At 41.6% G+C, this 25,864-nt stretch overlaps 1 protein-coding gene and 1 long non-coding RNA gene across 5 annotated transcripts; both read right to left on the bottom strand.

Moving 5' to 3' along the window:
* Positions 1–8,926: 8,926 nt before the first annotated feature.
* Positions 8,927–11,757, bottom strand: LOC133474515 (uncharacterized). Its single transcript, XR_009787520.1, has 3 exons — positions 11,579–11,757; positions 10,349–10,374; positions 8,927–10,280 (listed from the first exon to the last, which is right to left on the bottom strand). It is a non-coding gene; the product is annotated as an uncharacterized LOC133474515 (long non-coding RNA).
* Positions 11,758–17,103: 5,346 nt separating this feature from the next.
* Positions 17,104–24,810, bottom strand: calca (calcitonin/calcitonin-related polypeptide, alpha). Of its 4 annotated transcripts, none has more exons than XM_061766308.1 (6): positions 24,702–24,810; positions 23,711–23,865; positions 23,510–23,601; positions 23,307–23,435; positions 19,326–19,507; positions 17,104–17,489 (listed from the first exon to the last, which is right to left on the bottom strand). In XM_061766308.1, the coding sequence occupies exons 2-5, from the start codon at positions 23,828–23,830 to the stop codon at positions 19,345–19,347; spliced, it is 504 nt and encodes a 167-aa protein (XP_061622292.1). In that variant the 5' UTR covers positions 23,831–23,865; positions 24,702–24,810; the 3' UTR covers positions 17,104–17,489; positions 19,326–19,344. The 4 variants fall into 4 exon arrangements, with proteins under 4 accessions (XP_061622292.1, XP_061622290.1, XP_061622293.1 ...); XM_061766306.1 differs by having other exon boundaries at positions 17,108–17,489; positions 23,307–23,438; positions 24,702–24,796; XM_061766309.1 differs by lacking the exons at positions 17,104–17,489; positions 19,326–19,507 and adding an exon at positions 20,940–21,350 and having other exon boundaries at positions 24,702–24,803.
* Between the last annotated feature and the right edge of the window lie 1,054 nt (positions 24,811–25,864).

The raw sequence follows: 25,864 nt of genomic DNA, 5'->3' as shown, positions 1-25,864 counted from the left end.
TGTGGGCAATTCTATCTAAGCACTTAACAGTTCATTCCCGCCCCTCGCGATGAAAAGAAAGGGATCTTTTATGCAGTTGCACCGAATGGGAAAATTACAATCACCGACTTCTTTTCCTCCTTTTTCTTTTATAACGCCCCTTTGATTTGGATGTAAACCGTAAGACATTTACGACAGTGACCTCATTCCATTTAACTATTCTTGTTTAGAATTTGCTAACGAGCAAATACAAGGGGGCGGGCTGGGTGCTTATTGAAAATTGCACACAACATAAAAGAACACAAATAAGAGGCGTCCATTAGCGTCTATAATAGCGTGATCCCAGAAGAGTTTCCCCCAAACGAGCAAATAAAAACCATTGTCATGCAATACAACCCTGCCCCCCGATTTGAGGCAAATCCCCCATTTGGAGCATAAATGTGCAAGGCTTTGTGGGTAATTAGTGAACATGCTCAGGAATGTTAGCAGCAGGTGCGTTTGATCTGTGGCAAGAGGCGAAAGCGCTGTTGACAGAGAGATGGCAGGAGGATGCTGATAGGAGGGCAAGTGGGTGGGGGAAAGGAATACGGGGGAGCCGAGGGGCACGTTTTACTCATTCTCCACCTCATCGGAGAACGGCGAGGTTTTATATGCACTTATCAAAAACATCCAATTGTTACTATTGAGTTAGTAAGCGGAATTATTGTGAGAATTTTCTGTATTATTACTGCACCAATGAAAATAAAAGGGAAAAGACCGACACTCGCATGCGAATCCAATATTCCAATTTCAATATGGGGGGGTGGGTAGAACAACGCTGACCTTAAAAGAAAGGAGTCCCCCGCCCCCTCGTAAAACTGAGAAGTTGCTTAATTCATCACCGGTCACAAACATGATTTGGTTCCATACCTCCATAGGTGCTGTATATCAAACTAATACAATTGAATAAACAGTTAGCTAAATACATCCCCTTCCACTGAATTATTCACATGATTGTGTGTGGCTACCATGTGTTCAGTGACGCCTAATTAGAGCAGATACACTCCACCTAATTTGAAGATGCCAGCAGCAAAGTTTATCTATAAGAGCTAATATTTGAAAGTCAAATTAAAGTTGAAACAAACAGTAATAACTGTTAATTAACTCTGGATGTGTGTCCCATCCACCCACCACCTCTTTTGACAAACCAGAATGTTGTATAATATTCACAAGGATAGTGCTTAACATTTCGGACCACAAAGCTACATTTCAAAGCGTTGAATTATTCTTTTGATGTGAGTATTCTCCGAAGAGTAGATATTATTTTAAGATCTCTTTGTTCAAAAATTCATTTTTATTATCGCTGCGTGAAATGCATAGTAATTCTCCACACAACTAGCCATCGGTGCAATTAACATCTTCGATCCAGTTCATATTGCTGATAATTTATACAGACGACGCAGCTCCCCTGCGAGTGGCCTCTCCCATCGCTCCTTCGCATTGAGAGAATCCTTCTCATGCTAATGAAAATGGAATGTGAAACTTTAATGCACAGGGCACCACTGTCACCATAATAAAGACTTTTGGCCAGTTCAACAAGTAAGCCGACGGCAACGCCAGTGTAGTGACATCAAAGCAATTAAAACCAACGCTAAATATTAACAGCGGTGGGTGTTAACGGAACATGACTGGGAAGCTGGGCTGTAAACAAGTGTTGGATGGATGATCATTAAAACTGTGTCACATAGGGGCTGCACAGCTGAAGAGGAATTGAGATTTAAACACTAGAATTCATCTGAATTTTAAGAAGACGCTGATGATTATCTTGCGACTGATGAGTATTAAAAACATTATACCATGCAGGTATGGCAGTTTACATTTACAGCCTGATAAACATATGGCTGGCGTCGGCCCAAAACCTCCCAGAGTCTGTCAAAATCCGGTCAATTTCATTTTTTTTTTTTTTTTTTTTTCACAAATCAATAGTATAGGTCAGTCTACGTGAGCATATGTTCTTTTTTCCAAATGATTTAGCGATATAAAGTTTCGAAAATGGCTTGCTCTGGTTGACGATGCGACGTTAACGGCTTGGCAAACATGCCATTTTTGGGGGTTTCCTGAACAGTGATGGATTTGCAATTGCAGGGTTTCTGCCTGATGCCAGCCCTGTTCAAGATTGTACACTGGGGGGGAAAAAGTCGGAAAAAAATACAGCAAAAACACCGTCAAATGGCGACAGTAAAGGACCGTAAAACCAAAACCTCTTTTACTGTATTACGTAAATACATTGAATAACAGTAAATTGAGAGGCTGGGAACAACTTTTTTACTGCAAAAAAAATAATAATGTTAAAATGATCAAATGTGTGCAAATGTCTAAAAAAAAACTTGAACGGTATTATTTGGGCAAAACTACAGCTTATGGGATGCACATTGAAAATTACAGTATAAATTTGTGGATTGTTAACCGCTTAATTCAGTAATTCTTTTAAGTAATAGTAATCATTCATGATAATAATAATAGCAAAAATAATCATTCTAATTCAATTTTTATTTTTTTTATAAAATCAAAATAAAACTTAACGCATCCAAACTATGTTTCAGTGTCAGAAAAACAGAATATTCCTCCAGCCTACTCAAAGGTTCTTTCAACTATACAAAGGGTAAAAATGAGAAACTTTGGTGAGTGTCACAGTTCCTAATAAATGGGCTGGATTAACGCACAGCTTTAATATTCGCGCTACTTAATGGGCCGACATTGTTGAATTATCTATAGGTGTCGGTGATTCAAAAAGGACCATCAAACCCGAACTTGAGAGCAGTGTCTTGTAACTGAATAATACATTACACGTGGCAATTATTTCTGTTAGAAGCAGACTGAGAAATCAATAACCAAGGGATCAAATCAAGGACTGTGAAGCTCTTGTTTCTACTCCCCTTGTGACCAATTACATCAGCACATTTTAAACACCTGCAGTGTCACAGTGAGCCGTCACACACTATCTTGTGCCTCACACACACAAACACAGCCGGTGTTCTAAAGATGCTCAAATGTCCTCATCAAAAGGAATATATTTGTGCACTGACAGAGTCATTTGAATGCTGTCATCTGGACTATTGTGTCTGTAGCCCCTTGAACATCGAGAAAGACATAAGTCGAATTGTTGGGAGAGGAATTGCGATCGTACACCCTCATCAGGTGGCCTGTACGTTGCGCGCTACTTTTACCTTCCCATGCCATACAGTGTGTCATGCGATTCAGAGAGGGGGACATGAATGGCTCGTTGGCAAATACAGAGATTGGCCATTGAAGGCACAGTGTCAGTGACTTGAACTTTTGGTCCCTTGGTGGACAAAACATATTTTCTATCAAATATTCACTGCCACTAAAAAGGCTCATCGTATGCTGATGCTGCTGGTGGCTTAATAGAATCGAATATTAGAATAAGAGCAAAGTCCTTCTTCTCTCCGCCAACTACAAGCCCAGAGCGTCACTCGTGACATATCCATACCAAATTTCAAATGAGGGAAGCGTATAGTAAATCAATTTATTGGCTCGAATTTTGTCAGTCGTGGAATTGGATGGAGCATGCATGTACTGTATCGTCACTTCCTCAAGCAGTGGCAGCGGCGTGTAGGCTTCAAAGTAACAATCGGGGGGGCCAACGTAACCAAAGTTCAACACGGTTGCTGCGTACGGAATATGTTGTATGATATTGAAAATCTAAAGTAAGTTTGTTGCATCTGCTAAAACAGCTGAACTATATTTGGGGATAATCAGAGGAACTTCAAATTGCACCAATTGTGCGCTGCCTCACGTTTAACATGAGTTTCAACGTAATTGGTTCATTTGAACCCCCGTCCTCAGAACTGCGAGGCAGACGTGCCAACCAGTCGCCCACCGTGCCGCCATCGTGATAATCGTGATGATAAAAATTGTAATACTGTTTCATATCGGTTGGAACCGCTGGACTGATTGTCACCAGACGGCTACGGCATAAAGTAGAATTAGACAATAAATAAGTATGTGATCGCTAGCTTTCCGAAATAGTCAATCAGGAAAAGGTTTGAAAGGCCATTCCTGCTTCAAATTGGAAATGTATCATTATCTCATAACGTTTGGTTCAAATGAACACGGTTTCCTTTGTGCGTTTAGTGCACTGGTTGGTCTGCTCCCTCTCATCTGAGAATAGATCAAACCAAAGCCTATCAAAACTCACCAACGCACACACAGGTTCCCCCGACCAATAATAGCCTGGAGTCAAAGGATGCGTCTTCCATGATAGATTGATACAAATCCCCGATGTATTGTATGTTTACTTAAGACTGAGTGCCTAATAGGGAGAAAATGTAAACTGCCATACCTTCCTATTTACTTATGTTAGTGAAGAACACAGCTTGTCCAAAATAGTATCATTCTTAATGAGGGTGGAACACCTTGCCACAGGCAGTCCAACAGCAACCGAGCTCATCAAAAACACCGAAGACGGACGCAGGAGCAGCACCTGCCGTAACCTGCCACTCATTTCAGCATGTCAGTCAAAGACTGGCAAACGGTGGGAGGAAGGGACATTCGGCAATTCAAAATCACAAGTAGAACGGCGGCAGGAAGTTACTAGGATGTGGGGATGGCTTGAGTTAAAACTTACTCAGAAGGTGAAAACATGCACGGGCCAGCCCGATGAAGCCACGCGCAGCCAAAGGACCTCACATGCTTCAAAAGAACCTGTGATTTCCACTATTCTCTGTGGTGGGCTCGCTTTGCATATTTCACATCAGTGGGTTTCTTATCAATGCCGCACCTTTCTGTTGATGTGCAATGTGCTTTTTATGTTTTTACCCAGACAAACGCAATGTGTGGCTTTTGTTTTATAGACCACGCGGCGGCGTTTAGCGCTGTGCAAGACTGCCTCTCGTCGACTGTATAAGAGGGCGACATTTGTTTCGAGCACATAAAAGCCTCGAGATGACCTATGGTTCCAGGCAGACCTTTAAAGAAATGGAGGACAAACGTGACACAGCCTCCTGTGTGAGGTAACAAGATGAATGTGAACCGGTGCGTTGCGCTTCTGTGATGTCTTTGACCTGCAAAGTTCAAAGCTGCTCCCGGACTCCGGACCCGCGTCCAGCGAGCGAGCGAGCGAGCGAGCGCCTCAGACAAAGGCTTTGTTCATAATAAAGTGAATCCACCATATTGTTTCCTTTGAGCGCCACACTATTTCAACAGGGAACAGAAAAGTTGCAACGCGCCCACGAATACATCGCACACCATGCCGGGCATTCCTCCCATATTCTGCCGTTTAGCTTCTCCGAATGTTGAAAAAGATATTTTTGTTGCTGATTGAATGTGACACGCATACAGAGTCACATTCTGTTCCAGCACACCTTGGTACACTCGTTACCTATGTACACTTGGTGCACAGGCACTGTTCTCAACAAGTGTGGCCTTGTAACGGGTGCATAATGAGCCTCTGTTTCAAGGGACACGCTGTGTGGCGACGACCGACGAGGCGGTGTGCTGTGGACCGACAGGACACCCAAATGCCCCACCGCCGCACACTTCCCCCCTGCTCTGGTATGAAGAAGCACGGGGAGGTGCTCCAGCCCGCGGTCATAGTTAACCACGGCTGGCTGATGCGGTGCCTCCATTCCTCCTGAGACGCAAGGGTGAGCGGGACTTTGAAGTTAAAAGTGTGGCTGGGAGACAATATGAGCTTCTGTGGGCCGCGTTAGTTAGCTGTGTGATAAGAGGCCCAAGTTGTCTGGTGAAGGCCAGACCGTACAATAGTTTTGGTGGAGGACCGTCGGGTTTCGTGCGAGGTGCTATGCATGAAACCGGTGACTCTACAAGTGCGGCGCCACCAGTAGTACGCAAAATAATTCAGTTCAGTTGTATTTCACTTCAAAGTACAATACATTTCTATTTCATCTTGAAAACATTTTTGTTTTCAACGAAACCATTTTTTGAGTCACGAACACTGATTTGAACTGAGGAAAGGGAGGCGTGCAGTTGTTTCGATGTTCTTCAAGACCTCCTGGCTGAGTCGTCGCTGTGCTCTTGGGGTCATTTTTGAAAGGCCGACTTCTCCCGGGAAGGTTCGCCGCTGTTCCACGTTTTCTCTATTTGGAGATACTGGCTCTCACAGTGGTTCGGTGGAGTCCTAAAATTCTAGAAAGCGATTTGTAACCTTTTCCAGACTGAGTGATGTCAATGACTTCATTTCTCACCTATTCTTGAATTTCTTTGAATCCGTGAATATGAACTCAGGTTCCCCCCCCCCCCCCCCCCCCAAAAAAAGTTCATTCATGATTTCCCAACGCTGGTAGTTACTTGAGCACACAGGGCCAGGCACGTTTGAGTTGGAATAGTTTTTTAAATCAATAAAATCCCCATTTTAAAACTGCATTCTATGTTTATTTGTGTGATCGTTGTCTGATATTTACATTCGTTTGATGACCTTAAAGTGCAAGCGGGGAAACTCTGCAAAAAAAAAAAAACATATAGAGAAGGCGGCCATTTTTTTCATTTCCCATTGTTTCTAAACATAGAAACAATTTTTTGAAAAACAATGTTGTATATGAATTTTATGCCATATCCCCCTCGCCCTGAACTACGATATTTCAATGTTGGTCATTATGATGGTATTTTGAGACGCAAGTATTTTTGAGGTGGTACGTTTGAGAACCACTGCTTGAAACCAAACAATTGAGTGGCCCAAACAAAAAACTATATAAATATGACACAGAAATGATTGTTCAGACTCCATTTTGATTATGGCCTTTGGTTATTTCATTTGATGTTCTTTCATTGATTGCCTGAGGTATGGGCCAACATCATGTTTGACTATTAAAGTCTTAAAAACTCAAACTCAAACTTCATTTGTTTACAGACAAACCTCAAGATATGAGTTAAACTTCCATCGTGGTACAGTATTTAATTAGGAATATCATTCAAAATAAAACTTTAACGCACAAGAGTCTTAAAAGAATCATTTCCATGAGGACCGTGTTGATGACAAAGACTGTATAGTCGCCGCAGTCAACGCCTGCTCGCTTTTTTGAAACACCAGAACAAGTGGTCAATACATTCGTATGTGCAGATGTAGGTGTTTGACTATGCCTACGCCGTATACATACAGTATTTCATCTAAAGACCTGGCGATAAATAGAAGTTTCTTGATTGGCCAGCAAGGCCCCCCCGGAGGCTGCCTAATCATGACAATTAGGCCTCGCACGTTGGACGTCTCTTTTACTAGAATATCAGATCTTTATCAAACACACATCTTAAAAAAGCCCTGTGTCATTTACATTTAAACAGACACTCCGCAGCAGCTTGCATATGTGAACAGAACGCCTTCTTTACATTTCAGCGTCCTCGCAGGGCATTTCTGCTCCTACAAAAGCGGCCTTCAGAGAGAGTTGAAAAAGAGTGTGTGTGTGTGTGTGTGTGTGTGTGCGCGCGCGCGCGCGTGGGCGACGAGAGCTAAATCTTCGACGTGAACAACACACTTTAAGACTGTTTTTGTTGTCTTTACAAATATCTCTCTCGCGCTATGAATCGGCCTCAGTGATGGCTGATGTTTTGAATGTGACCTGAGGAGCTCAGACTGATTCTGGGCGCAGTCCAAACGTACGTTACAGCAACAGATTCCACTTTTTTGCATCCGTATGGCATACCTTTATGCTTATAATTGATATAATTACAACAGTAGTTAGTGCAATGGTATAATGTTGCCAAAAAACGAATACATAGCTCAAACTATTCTATAAATTGTCAGCGTCCGTGGATCTCTAAATGTTGCTGGAAAAACAATCATTTGAAAAAAACGGATTTTTAACTGCTCATCATATGTATAAAGTGCATACAGTATATCATGAACCTATACATACTGACTGGCACCGTTATGTATAAATATAAGAAATAGTGTTGTGTTTAGTTTTCCTTCTTGTATGTTTTACAACACAAAACTGTGCGGCTATGCTAATGCGTCATGAATGAAGGAATGAATGAATGACTTTTGCTTATGCATTCATGCCGCCACAGAAAGAATGTGTGGCTCTTTGCTGCCATCTTCAGTCCTTCAAGTGCCATTGTATATTTTGAGTCATTTCCCCCTAATTTAGCAACCAATGGATGTGGTCGCATTTGATTTGTATTATTAGTTCATATTTAATTAGATCCATTTGGTAACAAATCTATTATTATTCACAGTGAACGTCAATATTGATTTTTTTGTTTGTTTTGTGCTTCAACCTTTGGTCTGGATAACAGAAGTAAGCAGTTATTAGTGGAAAGTAAACAAATGTTTTAGGTTGGCGGAGTAACAGACATAAATGTACAAATATCTATGCACGTTTTCTTTATGCTTTAAATATGAAGCTCTGGGCAAGTTATAACATCATTTATGGAAAGAAGGTCAGACTGGAGGGTTCAAGATAATGCAAAACTCGTAGTATAACTTGCACGGAGCAACCAAAGATAGGCTCTGGAATTTTATGAATACAAATCTTGGGGATTTTGACAAATTCCGAATCGAAAATGAAACTGTGGTGTATATTGTACAAAGGCGATATTGGCAGGAAAATCGCAAATATTTACAACACAGTGACAGTAAAATGCAGACAGCAGTATACTGCCATACAACAATATGGAGGAACACAATTTTTGTTAAGTTGGGTCTGACAGCCGTTTTCATTTTTAGGTGCGGAATCCAAAACTGATCTGTTTTTCTCTATCACATCAAGTTTTTGAACTGTACATCCCCGTTTTCTTAACAAAGATGAAAAATACTGTACTTAACAGATATGTGCTTGTTTTATAAAACTTTTCAAATATTGACATACAATGTTTATTTAACACTGTGATGGTATACAAAGGATATGGCACAAATCTTCTTAATTCCTACTATGCTAGCTTTCTGTTTGCAGATATTGATAGATAGTACTGACCTATTGGGAGCCGCGCTGTCTCAATTGTGACTGCACAAGCAAGTTGCCGTGAGTCCAATCGTAATCAGCTGGCAAATCTTACTGCAGCCAATTGGTGGAAGTTTGCTTATCTGCAGGGTAAGCTGTGGAGAACCAAATGTACGTGCTAGAAAAGAACTGACTGCAATTTTGGAATCAGCATGCCAATGTTAGTTTTAATCAGCATAAAAATCGAATTCAACAAAAAAATGTTTTCAAAATGTTCCCCAGTGAAAAGGAACTCCAAGTGCTGGCAGCAAGTAGCCACATGAGTAAATAGCGCCCTCACGTGGTTGATCACTCCACCAACAACTGAGATTTCAGCGTTTGCCATTGAGCCAAGGTACAGTGGCTACGGAAAGTATTCAGACCCCATTCATTTGTTCACTCTTTGTTATATTGCTGTTTTTTTTTTTTTTGTAACCTTGGCCAGATCTGTGCCTTGCCACAATTCTGTCTCTGAGCTCTTCGGGCAGTTCCTTTGACCTCATGATTCTCATTTTTCTCTGACATGCAAAGTGAGCTGTCAGGTCTTTATATAGACAGGTGTGTGGCTTTCCTCCTCAAGTCCCATCAGTATAATCCAACACAGCTGGACTCCAATGAAGGCGTAGAACCATCTCAAGGACCATCAGAAGAAATGGACAGCACCCGAGTCCAACATATGAGTGTCACAGCAAAAGGGTCTGAATGCTTTCGGCTGTGTGATATTTCAGTTTTTCTTTTTTAATAAATCAGCAAAAATGTCAACATGTTTTTTCTGTCAATATGGGTGGAGTGCTGTGTGTACATTAATGAGGGGAAAAAAAATGATTTTAGCAAATGGCTGCAATATAACAAAGAGGGAAAACGTAAGGGGGTCTGAATACTTTCATACATAAAGTATTGTACATCAGAAAAGCCTCACTGTGCAATACCCGCCACCGCCAAGCCATAAATGTCACAATAAGTGGATAAAGAGGCTTCTGTCTGTACCTTCTGTCATCTAGTGGAGCAGCATTTCATTGTCCTGCCTGTCACTATATGTCGCTGGCACAAATAGTTGAACGAAGACGCCTTATTTGTAGTAAATATATCATTTTCAGACCAGTTAAATGAAATTGGATAACGACATCTGACGATTCCTCAGGCTGACTTACTGTGGATTGTCCAGCCTTAGCCATCAATACGGGATTGGTTAACATGAAATTCTGCATATTTTGTCTACCATCTATCATAGACGGACGGACCCTTTCCCAAAGCGTGTGTGACGCAAGGGGCTTTTGTGAATCCTGCATCGTTGACAGTCAAGACCAAAATAAATAAATAATCCATCCATTTTCTGAGCCGCTTCTCCTCACGCGGGTCGCGGGCGTGCTGGAGCCAGAAATGAATCAATCAATAAATAAAATACAGGTTATTAATTGATGGATAGATATACTCACTGTGACGGCCCCTGATGTGGAAAGTCCTAAGAACAACAGAGAAGCATTTACTGTACACCCCTTGACCTTGCAGTGAATCCAAAGTCCTTCTTCATTTCATACACCAGGGGTGTCAAACTCAAATTCACGGTTGGGACAACGTCGCGGGCCAAACTCAATATTTCATGAAAAATCACTGCCATGTGCATGTTTCCCTTCTCTCCAGAAAAGAAAGCGCGAAAGTTTATCATATGACAACAAACTTCCATTTTGCTTAAACACTGAATCTGGGGTGGCACCCTGGACGACTGGTTAGAGCGTCTACCTCACAGTTCTGAGGATCCGGGTTCAATCCCCGCCCCCGCCTGTGTGGAGTTTGCATGTTCTCCCCGTGCCTGCGTGGGTTTTCTCCGGGCACTCCGGTTTCCTCCCACGTCCCAAAAACACGCATGTTGGTTAATTGAAGACTCTAAATTGTAATAGTAATAGGATTTAGTAGTAGTAGTGGCACATGTGCTGTATACTGGCGGGCCAGCTCTAATACACATTTAATATGGTCTTGCGGGCCAAATATAATTACATGTGGGCCAAATTTGGCCCCCGGGCCTGAGATTGACACAGTTCAAACAGTTGTCACAGATGTTGAGCCACCCGGTGGCAGTACAGGGCAGAGCACAATCCTGTTTGTTTTGGTTTATTTAACTACCTTGTTTTTAAAAACGTTTGGGTCAGTACAGCTGTATGAGAACGAGGACTCCACTAGTTTCGTGATTTTTAAAACATTGTTTTTTTTTTACATCCTTGGTCTTTTTTGTGTGGTCTTCACTTTTGGGGAAGCTCAAAGTTGTCATGCAGTGGCATATTACAAAATGTCCAGTCGTACAAAGGTTATGCATCGAGCCATCTATTTTGCATAGCGCTTGTCCTCACAAGGTCAGAGGTGAGCTGAAGCCTATCACGGTTGACTGAGAGAGAGAGAGGTGACGTACACCCTTTGATCACAACAAACAAAGGTTATGTATTTCTAAAAATAAATCATAACTTATAATGGACGAGACAATTCAATAGGAAATAACTTAATTAACTTCCACTTTTGTCAAGCAGATGGTGATTAGGCTAAAGTGACAGACGCTCCTCCCCAGACAGTCCAGAGAGCCGACATCCGGAACAGCCGCCGTGACCCTTGAACCATCGCAAACAATATCTCTGGTCGCCTTCATTAGTTGTTTGGCGTTACACATGGCTACTCACGTCCGGGAGAAGCCCTCTTCTGTTTATAGACCGTCAGACAATAGTCGAGGGAGCGGAGGCGTTTTCAAAAACAAAACGTCATCCACATCGGGCAACGTTTAGGTTGTCGAGTTTGACCTGTTGCGCTACGAAGTCTTCATCTTGTCAAAACCTTTGTACAGCAGCTACTACAAATAGAAAGTGAAGGATACCAAATGTAAGTAGGACTTACAAAAAAAGGGCTTCAAGAGAAAGAAGGAGGCGCTATCAGTGCTCAATGCTCCAATACTACGATACTGACACACATCCAGACCAGCGCTGATGTCCCACTTTGAAATGCTCTGAATGTCTGTGTGTATGTGTATACATACATACAGAAACACACACAGGGTGACTGAACAGTAACTCCCTATTTTAAAATACGTCTAATTTATTCATATGTTGTAATATTGTTCGCAATTATTTTGTGTATGTTCCATGATTAAAGGAGCAAGTCTATTCTACCAAACCAAGGACTTTGGAAGAACTTGAAGGGCGAATACGAGAAGTTCTGTCTTCCAACCCGCAAGAGTTCCTTGCAAAATCAGTTCATGCGGTTCCCAGGCGGCTTGAGCGACTGGCGGCTCATGCTGGCGCCCATTCCCAATTTGAAATCAAACTCCATGCAATACACTTTCTTCTCATGTTCCTTTCTTGTCAGAATTAAAGTTCAGAAAGAAATTACAAGTACTTCAAAATAGGGAGTTACTTTTCAATCACCCGGTGTATATATATATATATATGTGTGTGTGTATACGTGTGTGTGTGTGTGCGTGTAGTGCAATAAACTTGAACACAAATGAAATCTGATGATTCAATTAATCGATGTAAAATGTAGAATAATCGATTCAATAGTGACAGCCCCACATGAAACGCGTTCAAATGATCCCCAGTTAACTCCATTTTGCTCGAGTCGAGCTGATCAGAAGTAGAACATTATCATCTTCATCACAGCAGTTCATAAAGCATCACAATGGATCGGTGGCATGTTGTGATGATTTCTTGTTTTGACAATGTCCTGTCCCTGAAGAGGGGAACGAGTGGCAGAAGATTCATGACAATTAAGCGAGACCGGCAGCCATGAACGTCAGGGTCTGCTCCACAGAAACTTTGGCTACCCCATGAGGCTTTGAGGACGAAAGTACATTTCTTGCAGCAGATTCCCAATCAGCACACGTATGCCCTTATGCAACGCTGTTCCTCCTTTCTCAAATCAGGTGTTCCGTGGGTGTGACAAAAACTACATCTCACCTTTATTTTTCTTTCAAATATATATCTTTATATATAGATCATCATCATCATCATCATCATCAGCCGTTATCTATCCACTGCAGGATGAAGGCCTCTTCTTCACGTTTCCAACGACTACGACATTTTGCAATGTGTTGCCGGCGTATCCCCGTGTGTTTCATGATTTCGTCTTTCTAACTCTAATTCCCGAATACGACGCTGTAGTTGTTCGGCATCGTAGGAGAATAAAATGATGTCGTCCGGCTCATTTTGAGTCCTTCTTTTTCCCAATTGAGCTTTTTAAACATTTCTTCAAGGCAAGCTTCGGAGCCAGCGTGTCGCCTTGCCTGACCCCTTTTCCGAGACTTATTCGCACTCTTTCGCTTTTTCGTAGTCGATGAAGGCTACACACAGAGGCGTTTCGTACTCGTTGTGTCGTTGGATTATTTGTTGAACTGTCTTTATGTGCTCCGTAGTATTAAAGCCGCTACGTTCTATCGGCGGTGCGTCACCGAGTTTGATTCCAATTCGTTTGTGCAATATCTTTGCAAAGACTTTATAAATCGTTGAGCGCAGGCTTACTGGGCGATCATTTCTTGATGATCTTTCCATGTCGCCGGTACTTCTTGCAAGTCCGAGCAGCGTTGAAATAGTTTTACAAGGATCTTATTAAGTCCGTTCTCTCCTGCTTTAAGCATTTCAACGGAAATGTCATCCAGACCACAAGCTTTTCCGGCCTGAATTGAAAGTGAACTCATCGCATTTTCAACCTCTTCATTCAGGATCCATGGAACTGGGTTCTGCTTCGAGCGTTCCAGTAATCATTCACTGAGGGTCACTGTATAAGTTTGCATAAAAACACATAACTCGTTCTACGATTTCTTGGCGGCTGGGACATATCGTTCCATCTTGCATTTTCAAACCAACAATTCTTTTCTTGCGGCGAATTAATGCACTTTTTATTCCATGTCCCGTTTTCAAGCGTTTTCTGAACAAGCCAAGGTTGTAAGTTCTCAATTCTTCTCTTCTCTTTTTCCAAATCGTCTTGCACAATTCAACATATTCAATTTTGGTGATAACGCTTCCTCTTTTCTTCATTTCTGGTCGCTTTTTCATGAAGTCAAGAGCAGCTTTAGATATTCTGGATGTTGTCGTCTTTCTCGTTGATGGCGCTACTTTGTGTGCGGTTTGAACAATCCCGTTGACAATTTCGTCGTTGTGTGTTGACAGATGTGTGTCTTCCAGCTTTAAAGCGATGAGCCAACCGTATTTGAAACTTAAGTTGAATTTGGTAAGCTTGTTCTTTAGAAGTTTCTTTCATTCAGGTTGGCAGTTGATTTGCACTTTGACCCGAACCTGTGGTCACTTCCAATGTCAACTTTGTTTCGGGTGGTGCAATCCGTAAATACCCCTTTGTCGTTGGACAGGAAGTAGTCTATAATGCTCGTGTCAAGCGTTCTCCTCTTTAGTCTCTTGATCCCATGCCGTAGGAGCCGATTGATTTCTCGGCAATCCTGGCCTTAAAGTCACCCGTGACTCTTTGAAATTTGTGCTTCGATTGACTATAAAGACGGGATAAATCCTCGTCAAATGCTCCCACCTCATCGTCGGTGTGGCTGATGGTCGGCGCAGATATTTGTATCAATTGAAGCGAGTCGCGCTTTCTAATAGAGACGCTACATGTGGCGATTCTATCGGAAACACTTTTGACGCTGTTAACGTAATTGGCGATACTTTTATTAATTATGACACCAATTCCACCATTGCGTCCGCTTTCTGATCCTCTGTACTAAAATAGATGGCCATTATCGAAAGTCAACATAGCTTCATCTTTCTGACGTATTTCACCAAGTCCAATTATATCCAATTATTAAATATATTATAAATATATTATATTTGATGGCTTCTAGCTTCTAGCTCATGTTGAAGCTCTTCTAATCGAGAATCGTCCTTTAGCGCTCGCACGTTGAGCGTCCCAAAAATAAGATTTCGTGCGTTATGTCTTTTTTTGCTTCTTTCTTGCTACTTCTAAAGATTGTCCTTTGGTTTGACTTAAAATGTTTGTAGGACTAAGCGTATTCTGGTCTAGTTTAGCCAAGTCCGTTGTCCGTAAGCAGGCTCTTTGGCCTCTGGCGAATGAGGGCCGTGTTTTTTCTTATACTGCCATGAAGAAGGAATAGGCCCTAATCTGCCACGCTGGCCCAATGCGTGTTGGCAGATTGCCCAAACTTAGTCCCGTAGTTTTACCTACAGTTAAGCCCCTAAGCGACAGCAACGCTTTGGGTATATATATAAATATATATATATATATATATATATATATATATATATATGGCAGTTTTAGATCACAGTGGTCTACTGTATTGTATGTTATGTGTACAATCTCTTTTCTCTAATCTCTCTGTCTCAGTCCAAACAAATATTGATATTCAATACGACTTGATGCCAAACGGTGACTCTCAAAGTATGAAAGTACCATCACTGAATGAAATGTTCACACTGTGCTTTATGTAAATGTGTTAAGAACAGTCCAGTTGTGTTTAACAATACATTTGCATGTAATGTTTTGGAACTGTTTGTTTTCAAACATTAATTCGGGTGAAATATTTACCTAACTTAAGCACAGTTTGTATTTTTATTTTTTTTATCAAGAACTGGGCCTACTTCTCTCTCTCTCTCTCTCTCTCTCTCTCTCTATATATATATATATATATACATATACTCTAAAGTAATGTCATGTAAAGTAACTGTGTACACAGTTCACTTTTGCATACTTGAATGAGTGAATTGTTAAAACAACAACAAGAACAATAAGAAAAGCTCAAGTGACTTACGTGGAAATGACTTCTTCACTGTATCCATGAAGAAAGACATTTGGGCGCTTGTTGACCGTAAAATTGAGAGTCTTGGTGTAGTTTTGTATCCCAAGTTCATCTTGGAATCCCAACACTCGGAAGAAATGCTTAGTTTATCGTCTTAAGTGTTTAACAACAAAATAATAATAAGAAATAAATGTAATCCAGTACTGTGCTAGCAATGCAAGCAGGCGTATGCTTAGCATCTCCGTGTCTTTTCCACTTTATACTTTACAAGTAAACGGTTATAATGTGTTTCCGTGGCTGTTCAGTCACTCTTGCTCTTCCGCAGCAACGCTACCACGCGGCAACGCAATTCCGCCCCCGTCCTGTCAATCAAACAGTTGTTATGGGCGCTACTGTACTGAAGTACAATAACAATAAGTAGTTGTTTTTTCTCGCCTTTTTTGGGTCAAGACATGCATACATACATACAGTGGATAGCAAAATATTACAAACCCCTGCTCAAGTAAGTTTTTGTGATATATATATTTTGTCAAAAAAAAGGAGACCAAGATGAAGCATTTAAAAACTTGTCCCATGAATGAGACTTATAATCTGTACAACTCAATTACAGTAAAATAAAATATTTTCTAGAGGGAGATAATGTGTACACGCTCACTTATGGATGTGGCTGTGTTCAGAATTAGCCAATCTCAATGAAACACGTTAAATGGGAGCCAGCACACTTGCACAATCATTTGGCATATTTGCATGTTGAGGTTTTAATTGAGTTGTTGCTTCTGACACTGTTGGATAATTCAATATATCCTAGGTTAAAACGACCCAGGAACATGATTGCTGCTCCCTATAAACAAGCCTTCAAATACAAATAATGGGAAGAAACATGAGTAAATGTAAATGGCTGCTTCAGAATTGAAAGTAAGTCAAAAGTGAGTCATACTGGACATTTCCAGCTGATATCGTTTGTCCAGCTTTTTTAGTTAGTCAAAGTAAAAGAGCACAGAGAGTGTCGGCTTGCAAGATAGAACGACTGGGAATCAGATGGCAACCTTGGTGTATTTTAAATCAAATCAGAGTCAGAGCATCATTGTAATACTGCTTGAAAAGTTAGTGGTTTGTTTCAATCATTGTAATGCAAAATGAGCAAAATGTAGCAATATGACGTCTCCAGTTTTAGGAATGTATTTCCTTTCTGCTATAACAGAGAAAGCTGATGACGATACTAGTTTGCCACTGACATCTGCTTAAAATATCTGATAGCATAGTTTGTTTTTTTTACAGTATCACACTGAAGCTTTTTCTTCGTACTTGTGCCAATTCGTTCTCCATTACAAAGGAAAAGGGAATGTAACATTTAACAATCCTTCTACCACATGTCCTGTGTGGTTTACTGCTCCTCCCCACACACAAAAAACCCCCCAAAAAAACAATAAGACTTGAATGCCTCGTGTAGCTAAAATACAATTTATTACTGCTTTCAGCTCACAATTATTACACAGATTATATTACACAGTGACAGTCATAAACAGGTTTTACTGTAGCATTTGCAGTGTGCACTATGATTATATATAATGGCATGCTTTATTTGAAGGCACAAGACAGCCATAGTATATTTGACGGTTAAACTTCAAGTCTGACACATGATACCGCTCACACAGGATCAGAGGGCAGCTGAGCTACAGTCCAGCCGCCATCTTTAACGCTCATTCTGATCATGTTTGCCAGTATCATTTACATGGGTGTGTTGAACTACAGGCTAACAATGAACACCAGCAATGGTCCGAGAACAAAAAACATCCGTCCATATGTGTGATGAGGAGCCACGACGACGCAGCGCTTCAATTCTAGAAAAGCACAGAGAATAGAAATGGGTTAGTGATAATAAAACATGATTCTTTGCACTATTTTATAGCTTGGCTGTTATAGTTTTGGGGTCAAGAAACCAGCACGCAAAACATGTGAGGAGCCGTCAGGGATGTTCACCAAGATTACCTCTTGCACACTACAGAAATGCTCTCCTACACGCTACTGAAATGCTGTCACACACACTATTGCAACATTCTTACACACACTTCTGAAACGCCCTCACACACCATTGAAACGCTTAAAAGCATATTGCAGTTCATTATATAACAACATTTCAGTGTATTACATAAGCACATTTTCGTTTGTGTGAAAGGTGGGGTAGGGCCACCCATGGAAAACAAGTCCTAGGTGAGGGACCAGACAAAGCACGGCTCCCAAAACCCCTATGAAGAATACATTAAATGGATCTAGGTTGCCCTTGCCCAGACGAGGGTCACCAGGGCCCCTCTCTGGAGCCAGGCCTGGAGGTGAGGCTCGAAGGCGACCGCTTGGTGGCCGGGCCTGCACCCATGGGGCACAGCCCGACAGGGTAACGTGGGTCCCCCATCGCATGAGCTCACCACCCGTGGGAGGGGCCATAGGGGTCGGTGAAGTGCGAGCTGGGCGGTGGCCGAAGGCGGGGACCTTGGCGATCCGATCCTCGGCTTCAGAAACTGGCTCAAGGGACGTGGCAGGGAAGGACCCCGAGCTGGTGTGTGAGGTCGAGAAGTTCCGACGAGATATAGTGGGGTTCGCCTCCACGCACAGCTTGGGCTCTGGTACCAGTCGGACTCTCTTCCACTCTGGAGTTGCCCACGGTGAGAGGCGCCGAGCAGGTGTGGGTATACTTATTGCCCCCCACCTCGGCGCCTGTACGTTGGGGTTCACCCCGGTAGACGAGAGGGTCGCCTCCCTCCGCCTTCGGGTGGGGGGACGGGTCCTGACCGTTGTTTGTGCCTATGCACCAAACAGCAGTTCAGAGTACCCACCCTTTTTGGAGTCCTTGGAGGGGGTGCTGGAGAGCGCTCCCGCTGGGTACTCCATCGTTCTGCTTCAATGCTCACATGGGCAATGACAGTGATAGTTCCTAAAGGCTCTGGATGTTGTAGGGTTGTCCTGGTTGACACGCCTCCGCAACATTGGGGACAGTGCCTCTGGATTGCCTTTTTAAGAAGGGGTACCGGAGGGTGTGTTCCAACTACAGGGGGATCACACTCCTCAGCCTCCCTGGTAAGGTCTATTCAGGGGTGCTGGAGGGAGGGTCCGTCGGGAAGTTGAATCCCAGCTTCGGGAGGAGCAGTGTGGTTTTCGTCCTGGCCGTGGAACAGTGGACCCCGGGGACGACCCAGGACACGCTGGAGAGACTACGTCTTTCGGCTGGCCTGGGAACGCTTCGGGATCCCCTCAGAAGAGCTGGATGAAGTGGCTGGGGAGAGGGAAGTCTGGGCTTCCCTGCTAAAGCTACTGCCCCCGCAACCTGACCCCGGATCAGCGGAAGAAAATGGATGGATGGATGAAAGGATTTCAGTTGTGTGTGAAAGTTTTTGAGTCATGTGTGTGAGAGCAATTCAGTAGTGTGTGAGAACATTTCAGTTCCGAGCGTGAGCAAAAAAAAAAAAAAAAACAGCGTGTGGAAGAGTTACAGTTGTATACAGTATATGAGAGCATTTCAGTAGTGTGTATGAGAGTGTTTGTGAGAGAGTGTTTCAGTAGTGTGTGTGAGGTCATCATAAATGATGATTCTAACAGCCTTTCATACAGTTTTCATTCATCGGATGCAAATCAAGGTGTCAAAGTCCACCATGCATGACATTCCCGTCGTGCACCCGTCATACCGTGTTCCCGCTCGTGCGCTCACTCGGGGCTGCGTCGCCTCCGTTTGCCGAACGCCTGCGCCCCCACGCTGGTGGGCACGAAGTTGCGGTGGCCCAACCCCCCGGAACGACTCAAGAAGTCGGCCAAGCGGTGCGTGACGCAGGTGGCCGTGTTGCATCCCCTCTTCTGTGCTGTCGTGTTGCTTGGAAGACATTTCATAATATTCAAGATTAAAAATGACTTCATCACCGTCCACATTACTATTTTAGCTATGCCCCATAATTTGTTAAGCTCCTAAAAAAAATGTAATAATCAATACATTGTAGCACGCTTAAATTTATCCATATGTTAATATTGAGATCCAATACAAGAGCTGTCACAATGTTTGCATTTACAATAATAATGCTGCCTTGTGACTATTTATTTAATATCTTTGCCATTGTAAATTGGATTCATATTCCTCCAGGATACTATTCCTTATCTATATTCTGTGTATTGCATATAGTAATATTGTCTCATAGTATTCACATTAATTATGCGTTAGGACACCTTATCCAGTTTTAACACATCCTAAATAATGTATCTAGGCATTGAGTTATGTATGACTAGATGTAATCAACAAAGTTTGATTTCTTGTGTGTATGTAATACTTGTAATGTGTGTTGTAGTTTCCAGTGGCTTATCGAGAACTTTGTGAACTAGCTCAACAAAATAGTGAGTAATAAGCCCTCAGCTTTTTTATCTTTGTAAAAGTATATTTTGTAGTTTTGGATCTCATCAGACTGTGGTGTTTTCATATTGTCAACTAATAAGGAGTGTACACTGGTGCCTTGAGATACGAGTTTTTCAGCCAATTTTGTTTTGCGCAGTGGAAGGAAACTCACTTCAAATCTCTTCACAATAAGCCCCAGTTTGGCAAATAGTAAACAATTCATCAAAAAGAGGCTTCAAGTTTTTTGAAGTTTACATAAAACAAAGACAATTGCACGTAGTGTATTTATAACAACCAAAGAACAATGCCTTAGGAATGGCCTGCTAGCTTAAAGCTAACAATTGACAATGCTATTGACGTGCTAATGGTTAGCAACTGTATTTGCTCTTTTAGAACCCAACACATGTAGACAGATAACATAACAATACTTACAGGCATATATTCTTTATCCTCTACCAAAAATGACAACTACTACAGCATTTTGCTGAGTCACTAAGTAAGTCGTAGTAAAAGAAGTTCTATTCGTCTTCGATGGATTTGTAGCACTAAATCATGATGAGAATTCAGATGTTCAATAGTGTCTAATTCTTTACATTCTATTTATTTATGTTATGGCTATGTTTTTTTTTATAATACTATAGAGTGCTAAAAATAAAAATAAATTAACAAACAAACACATTTTTTTGTTTTTTGTGGGGGAGGCTGGCATTTCCATACATTTCAATGGCAAAAGATGATTTCAGATTTCAGATTGTTTTGAGTAACAAGCATGGTCATGGTATGAATTAAAATTGTACCTCAAGGCACCACTGCATCCCCCACCCCCCCCCCCCCCCCCCAAAGGAAAAAAAACCCAAATAGAACAATACAACTTGAAACAACAATAATAATTTAAAAAAGAACTTTAAAATGTTTAAGCTGTTGTTACATTTTATTGTTATAATATGAAGGGATGAAATACATTCACAAACAGCTGAAGACAAACTGAGTGGAAAACCGAAAAATAAATAAATAGCTTTATCACCTCATTATACTGTGTAGTGTATGTCTTAAGCTCATGACAATGAAATGTTGGACATTCCTCTGACATGCATTAACAGTCCCAAGTGCACAACGAGACAGATGAACAAGCAAAGTGACCAAGGAAGAGAGAGTCCCAGTGGGAATATTTCAATTGTATTCATATTGCTCGGCTAGACTTCTTTTCTTTCCAGGTGTCCCTGCTCCCACATCGGTGCGGGGATAGCTTTGGAGTTTGTGAATATCCTGGGACAGTTTGCCCAGCACGCAAGTGCTTAGGCCGGTGCAGCGCTTTGATATGGACCTATCCGGGCTGGTAGAGAGACACACGCACACACACATGCAGAGACAGCTCACAGTGACAATGGTATGATGCAGGTACATATGAATTGGGCGGAAACTCCAAAGTCAAAGTGGTACAATTTGGAGTTCAGCTACAAAGTTGGGGGTAAATATTCGTCCGAAGTCAAAGAAAATGTTGGCGTTCCAAGCATCATCGCGTGTAATGTGATGCAGGACTTCAGCAAATCTTGAGAGATTTCAGTTTTGCTTTTTCTTTTGCATCTTTGTTTTTGTTTTGTCACTGAGTGATGGTAAAGAGTGTAATAATAACCAGTGCGATAACTTTAGAATTAGAAATGAAGAACGCAAAAGCCGACCTCCGTTTTTTGTGAATTGATTGAAATATATTTTTTAATTTATGGTTCAGCTTAAGGCTAGTAATTTCTATTTAGGGTATTCTAATGTTTTATAAACTAAGCAAATAGACGGCTAATTTAAAAAAAGAAGAAGACTTTCATTAAAAAGTATTTTATGTAATTTTATTGCAAAACCAGAAACTCCAAGAAAAGAAAAAAAACAGGCCAGATTTTTCACACAGCCATTAAAAAACTCATTCACTGCCATTGACGGTGAATGACAGTGAAATGGTAAGTATTGTGCTTTGTGAATTGAAATTAATAACAGCTGAGTGTACTGTAATAGAAATTAAAACAAACAAAAAAAGAAACTTCAATTAAGTCTTAATCCTATCGACCCACTCGATTACGACCAACATCGGCGAAGGCTTCCTCGCGGAATCTGCTGACCTGATTACTAAACACCGGTCTCACTGATCAGTTTTATGACATCATCTGTCTTTGACTGGTTCAAACAATTGTCATATTTCACTTTCAAGCACATCCGTCCATCCATGCATCCATCCATTTCCTGAGCCGCTTATCCTCACAAGGGTCGTGGGCGTGCTGGAGCCTATCCCAGCTATCAACGGGCAGGAGGCGGGGTACACCCTGAACTGGTTGTCAGCCAATCGCAGGGCACATATAAACAAACAACCATTTACACTCACATTCACACCTACGGGCAATTTAGAGTCTTCAATCAACGTTTTTGGGATGTGGGAGGAAACCGCAGTGTGCGGAGAAAACCCACGCAGACACGGGGAGAACATGCAAACGCCACACAGGCGGGGCCGGGCATTGAACCCCGGTCCTCAGAGCTGTGAGGCAGACGCTCTAACCAGTCATCCACCGTGCCGCACTTTCAAGCACAATCGAAGCTATATTAGCAGCATGTTAGCGAGAAATGACGAGCACAGACATGTTTGTGGACATACAGTACGTGACGAGTTTGTGATGACTTCAGTGGAGATGACCGCAGTAAAATGCATACGGCATTTGTCGGTTTCTGAAATCAAATCTTTATTTTCGACAAGTTTTATGTGGAAGTTGTTTGGCTGTGCAGGGTTGGGAAATGCAACATGGAACGACGGCGCGATGACGGTGTCTAAATGCCGCTTGTCGGCTTTTGCGCTTGAACTCGTCAAATCCGTCATTGGCTGTAGAAATTAAATTCAATGAATTGACCATAGATGTTTAGCAAGGAGAACAATTTGGAAGAAGCACGGATCGTGTTCCACTTTGGAGGTTCCGCAACACAACATGCATTACTTGGCTGAACATGGCATGCGGTTGCAGACAAATGGAAATGGTCATGCTAACAAATCGGAATACTGGAATATAAACACATTATCAACCAATAGTACACCATTGCCTTGTTTGCATGCTATCATCGGTTTCATTCTCCAGAACGATGTCATGCATGATCACGTTCATGCACGGACAGTATGTTTTCCCCCCAACAACTACGCATTTTTATTTGGTAGCTACTAAATGACCGTATGAGTGCAGTCCAATGCATCATAGAGCTGAGACCAAGAGTAGATGCGATTATATATTTGGATGGACCATCAAACACAATTAGTCGTTACCTGCTTCCATCAGCTGTTTGACGTTCTTGTTCGTCTGAAGCCAGCTGCATGAACTCTTTAATAGCTCTTAATAACTTCATAATATCATCATTCGATAGAGTGACTCCATCAGCGTTGGGGTCTTCACGACTTCTGAAATACATTCATAGTAAGACGTTTTGGAATTGCTAGAATATAAACAGTCTTTTTTTTTTCCGTCTCACCTGGACGGAGCTGCCTGTGAGATGTACATCTGACAAAAGATCAGCACACATGATAAAAGAAAAGTCCCGAACTTCAGTGTGATCATATTTGCCTGCAAATAAAATACATGAGGTCCAAGAAAGTTACAGTGTACAAAAACATCTACTGCACAATTTCATCATTGGGCTGCAGCAATGATAAAGTCATCATCTTCTACTTACCGTTAGCTGGAACAGTACTGGAGAATGCTCGAAGTGTAGGCTCAGTTGAGGATGTGCCGACCGCTCCCACAGAACGGGCTTATATGCGCGTTCCCGTGGGTTCTGTGAGCACTTGATCATGGTCCACTGGCAGCCAATCAGATCTCCTGGCGAACCTGTTCAAAAAAAAAAACACAAGTGACATCAATGTATACGTGATCATGAATTCGTATGGAATTCTAGTCAGGATATTTAACATGGAATTTACTTAAGATCAATAAATATGCAAGCGGGCCCATTTTAATTAAAAGACGAATCTGCCATTCTGCATTAAATCGACATTTTGTCGTACGGTAGTTGCATCTGAAATTTCTGTTGCTGGCACACTGGCATCCTTATCATGCCCATGAGAAACCCTGGCACGCCTGCTTCAGCGGGCCCCAGTACCAGCCAAGACGTCGCTTGTATTGTTAGCGTGTGCATCGGAGCTATCATTATTAGACTTGTGCAATGAGACACAAAAAAAATCTGCTGCTTGCGTAATCCTTACATAGAGTTCGGGTCAAATTTGACCCGTTTGACAGAAATAAAAAAAACACTCTAATTGTCATTTTTCACCCTAGAATTTGCTGACGTTCTCTAAAGTGAAAATATACAAAAATTGTATAGGTGCTTCAAAGTTCGACACATCTAATAAAAAGGCTTTTAGATTGACCAGGGTGTGTTAAATCAAGGTGGGAATAGTGCCAATCTTGAAACTGAGAAACAGACTTCAGAGAACTGTCAATGTTTCTGCCACATTTGCATCGGTTCCGGAAGAAACATGCATCTGTTGGTCTTTCAAGAGTCTCGGGGGAATCTTAAAACAGTTAAAGAGTAAAACAGCATAAGAATGATCATATATACTTAACATAAGGAACAGAAGTCATACATATATTTCTCTCAATTGGCCCGCTCTTCACAAAAGCACACAAATTGACTGATCAATTTCACACATCGATAAGACTCTTACCATATCGTCGCTATCTGCTCACACCACCCACACTCTCCGTTCCAGCAGTTTCATTCAAGTCTTCGTTCCCAAATTCTTTTCAATTTTCTGCCTGGAACACTCTACGAAGAGAATAAATAAAACTCACCTTATTCATCACAATACTATCGTTTCAAAATAACAGTTAGGGATCGCTTCACCTGTTTTCAACTTTATATTCAACATGTGCTGTGATGCAATGTCATTAATTCATGATGCAACTACATCACACTGCACGCTTTGTTGTCTATTTATTTAATTTGTATTTCCCTTTATTTTATTTAGTTTTACTCTGCTGTCGGATCTGCATTGTAAATGAGAATCTATGCACAAAATAAATACAAAGGTCAGACCATCAGAGGGTGCCTTGACACATTGACGTGAGATCTGAGCCTGCAAAAATACACCTTTTTTTTTTTTTTAAACATTGATGAAGTATTCATTATCTATGAATGCCTGACAGGATACTAATAACTTTTGCTCTATAGTTCATAATCCGATAAAGGCAATTCTTATCAGGCTATTATTGGCCAGGAGCATACTATGTGTGCATGTCAAATGAATTGTAGTGTTCCACAACAATGGCACAAAAACACATTTATTCCTTATTGTTGCCTTCATCTGGTGGTTAACATGGTTTTGGTTTTCAGCAACTGGGTTACTGTAAAACAATTTCTGCCTTTGATGAGTTCAAAACACAATTCATTTGTATTTATTCAGTTGATCTAATGACTTGCCCCCGTGTGTAACATTATGATGCATCCTGCCTCTTAATTGATTTTCCGCACCACACACAGGCCAGAGGAACCATCGCCGAATTTTACAGCTTCATATGTTTTGAGAGACTTCCAGTAGAGCGGGCAATTAAACACATCATGTCAATGCAAAATATTAGATATGAGGCCCGTAGTGTCGTGGTTGACAGAGCCACTGGTCTGCATTATATTTGGCAAACACAGTAAACTAACAAATGTCAAACTTTTCATGTAACTACTAATCTTTGTACATATTTGACGCTCAGGCGCTGGAAAAGGGAGGTTCTGGAAAACATCCAAATTCCTGCAAATGGCAACAATTACACTTTTCGCAGTCATCCAGTCGGTAAATAATTATGTAAAAGGGCAGTACGTAAGAGGGGCTCTCAT

Source organism: Phyllopteryx taeniolatus, chromosome 2 (assembly GCF_024500385.1).
Source record: "Phyllopteryx taeniolatus isolate TA_2022b chromosome 2, UOR_Ptae_1.2, whole genome shotgun sequence".
In the NCBI taxonomy this organism is placed as follows: domain Eukaryota; kingdom Metazoa; phylum Chordata; class Actinopteri; order Syngnathiformes; family Syngnathidae; genus Phyllopteryx; species Phyllopteryx taeniolatus.
This window is presented reverse-complemented; position numbering and strand designations above follow the sequence as displayed.